A 2802-nucleotide genomic window follows, 5' to 3' on the forward strand; every position below is an offset into this window, starting at 1 on the left:
CTACAGCCCCTACTCCTCCAGCGCCCACCCCTCCCTCCCTCCCAGCTGACTCCAGTCTCCCCAGCCCACGTCCGGGGACTCTCCCTTTAGGGTACAAGCCCAGAAAATGAGACAAGACAGGTTTTCCCTTCTCGCTTTCTGCTTCCCAACACCCCTTTGGGCAGCTGCCAAATTTGCAGCCGTGTCACTCACGCCCAGTGCCCGCCGCCCGTCCCTGGGTGACACCTCCGTGACTTGGGGACGGTCTCAGGCACCCAGCTTTGGTGGCCGTGCCCCGGCTCTCCGGGATGGCGTGAGGGCACGGGCGACCGCGGGGTGATTTTTTGCATGATTGGGGGGGGGCAGCGAGAGGTGCCCGGGGGGGGCTGTACCCCCTGGGCACCCCCGAATGCTACCGCCTGTCCCTGCAGCCTTGGGGCTGGGGGCCAAAGGGCTTGGGTTTTCCTGGGCTGCCTCCTTCGAAGCAGATGGGGCTGTTTAAGGCGCAGGGGACAGAGATATTCGGATGGCTTTGCTGCTGCTGCTGCAACGCCAGGACGGCTGCGTGGGGTCCCGGCGCCCCGCTGATGGGGTGTTTAGGGGTGCTGGGAGAGCCATGTCCTTGTCCCATTCTTGCACGCTCCTTCCACGCTTCTTGTCCCATTCTTGCATGCACCTTGCATGCTGCTTCCGCACTTCTCGCATGCTCCTTGCTGGTTTAGGGGAGACCCAGCAGAGCCCTCGTGGTGCTGGTGGGAGGTGGGGATCCGCCTCACGTCAATCCCAAAGCCCACAGCATCTGTTGCTGAAAACACCAGTGGGCTGTCCACTTATTTTTGACTTTCTCCTGTGCTGCCACCACCTCGTGGCACGTGTCACCCTCGCGCCGTTAATTCAGCTTACACCGGGTGTTATCCGGGTGGTGTTAGCCTTCATGTCTGCGTAGGGCAATCACACCCCACCACAGCCCGGGCTGCACCCACACAGGCGCACCCAGCTCCTGGGTGCACCCGGAGCGATGGGCACCCCAGGCTGTCTGCAGCAGAGTGCCTGCGATCCGCGGGGGCTGCTGGGCGAGGCGTACGCTCCTTGCACACGTCTTGAGCCATTCTTACATGCTCCTTGCGTGTTCCTTGCATGCTCCTTCCGTACTTGTTACACCATTCTTTCATGCTCCTTGCATGCTCCTTGCACACTTCTTGCATGCTCCTTGCATGCACCGTCCAGACTTCTTGCACCATTCTTGCATGCTTCTTCTGTACTTCTTGCATGCTCCTTGAACACTTCTTGCATGCTCCTTGCATGTTCCTTGTCCCATTCTTACATGGTCCTTGCGTGCTCCTTGCACACTTCTTGCATGCTCCTTGTCCCATTCTTGCATGCTCCGTGCATGCTGCTTCCACGCTTCTCGCATGCTCCTTGCACACTTCTTACACGCTCCTTGCAGCCGTGCTGGCCGGCTTGCTTGGGCCCACGCTTACCCCAAGCCAGCGCACCCAATGCACCCGTCAGGCTGTCATTACGGTGTAAGAGCCCCATCACTCTGCATTAATCTCGGATTCATCATGCTAGCGGGGCGGCGTAATTAATTTATTTGGTATTAATGTGGATGAAATATGTACTGTCCTTGCAGGGGAAAATCAGGCAGCCTATAAGCATTAGTTAAAAGAACCATTAAAATCAAACCTTCCTCAGCTCCATTAGGCCGGTCTTTCACGCTGAAGAAGATAAACCCCTGCCGTGTGAAGTGTCATGCATAATTAGGTTGATTGCTGGTTTAAACTCTGCCCTGTCTCCTGGTCCCCACCCCATCTCCGGCGAAGCCCACCTCGCCGGGGAGCTCAGGGTCGCCCGCTTCTCCTTGCAGGCGTTTCGGGACCAAATGCACGGCGTGCCAGCAGGGCATCCCCCCCACCCAGGTGGTCCGCAAAGCCCAGGACTTCGTCTACCACCTCCATTGCTTCGCCTGCATCATCTGCAGCCGGCAGCTGGCCACCGGCGACGAGTTCTACCTGATGGAGGACGGGCGGCTGGTCTGCAAGGAGGACTACGAGACCGCCAAGCAGAACGGTAGGCACCCCGAAAGGGCCACCAGGCAGGACATCACGGCGAGGGGTGGCCGTGGGTCACGTCACCGGTGTTGTTCCTGCGGGAAGGGGTGGCTGCGGGCTCTGGGGCAGCTGGTTTTGGGGAGCTTTTTTCCCCAGCGGCGTGGGCTGGCGGTTCAGGGTTGCTCACGCTGCTGCGGTCGGGGCTGGGACCGGTTCCTTCGCTTGCAGACGACTCCGAGGCGGGCGCTAAGCGGCCCCGGACCACCATCACGGCCAAGCAGCTGGAGACGCTGAAGAACGCCTACAAAAACTCTCCCAAGCCCGCCCGGCACGTGCGGGAGCAGCTCTCCTCCGAGACGGGGCTCGACATGAGGGTGGTGCAGGTGAGGCCATGGGGACGCCCCTCTCCACCCTGCCCCTAAGCAAAGAGGGACACAGGGGTCCCACTGGGGTGCCAGGGTGCTGGGCTTCAGGGGTGCAGGAGTGCCAGGCTGTAGGGGTGCTGGGTTTCAGGGGTGCAGGGATGCTGCGTTGCAGGGCTGCTAGGCTTCAGGGGTTGCAGGGGTGGCAGGGGTATTGGGGTGGCATGGGTGCCCGGGAGCTGGATTGCAGGGATGCTGGGGTGCTGGGTTGCATGGGAGATGGGTTGCAAGGGTGCTGGCATGCAGGGTTGCAGGGGTGCTGGTGTGCTGCGGTGCTGGTCTGCTGGGTTGCAGGGGGGTTGGGTTGCAGAGGTGTTGGGTTGCATCGGTGCTGGCATGCGGGGGTGCCG

The 2802-nt window shown here is 61.1% G+C and overlaps 1 protein-coding gene across 1 annotated transcript in view; it reads left to right on the forward strand.

Moving 5' to 3' along the window:
* Positions 1 to 1846: 1846 nt before the first annotated feature.
* Positions 1847 to 2802, forward strand: part of LOC104076880 (LIM/homeobox protein Lhx4) — a gene marked incomplete at both ends in the record, with an annotated part of 1333 nt that continues 377 nt past the window's right edge. The window contains 2 exons of the mRNA XM_009577896.1: positions 1847 to 2049; positions 2259 to 2413. Coding sequence (XP_009576191.1) covers positions 1847 to 2049; positions 2259 to 2413 — 358 coding nt within the window. The remainder of the gene's footprint in view (positions 2050 to 2258; positions 2414 to 2802) is intronic.

The sequence above is a fragment of the Fulmarus glacialis genome, unplaced genomic scaffold (genome assembly GCF_000690835.1).
Source record: "Fulmarus glacialis isolate BGI_N327 unplaced genomic scaffold, ASM69083v1 scaffold16925, whole genome shotgun sequence".
NCBI classification, from domain to species: Eukaryota; Metazoa; Chordata; class Aves; order Procellariiformes; family Procellariidae; genus Fulmarus; species Fulmarus glacialis.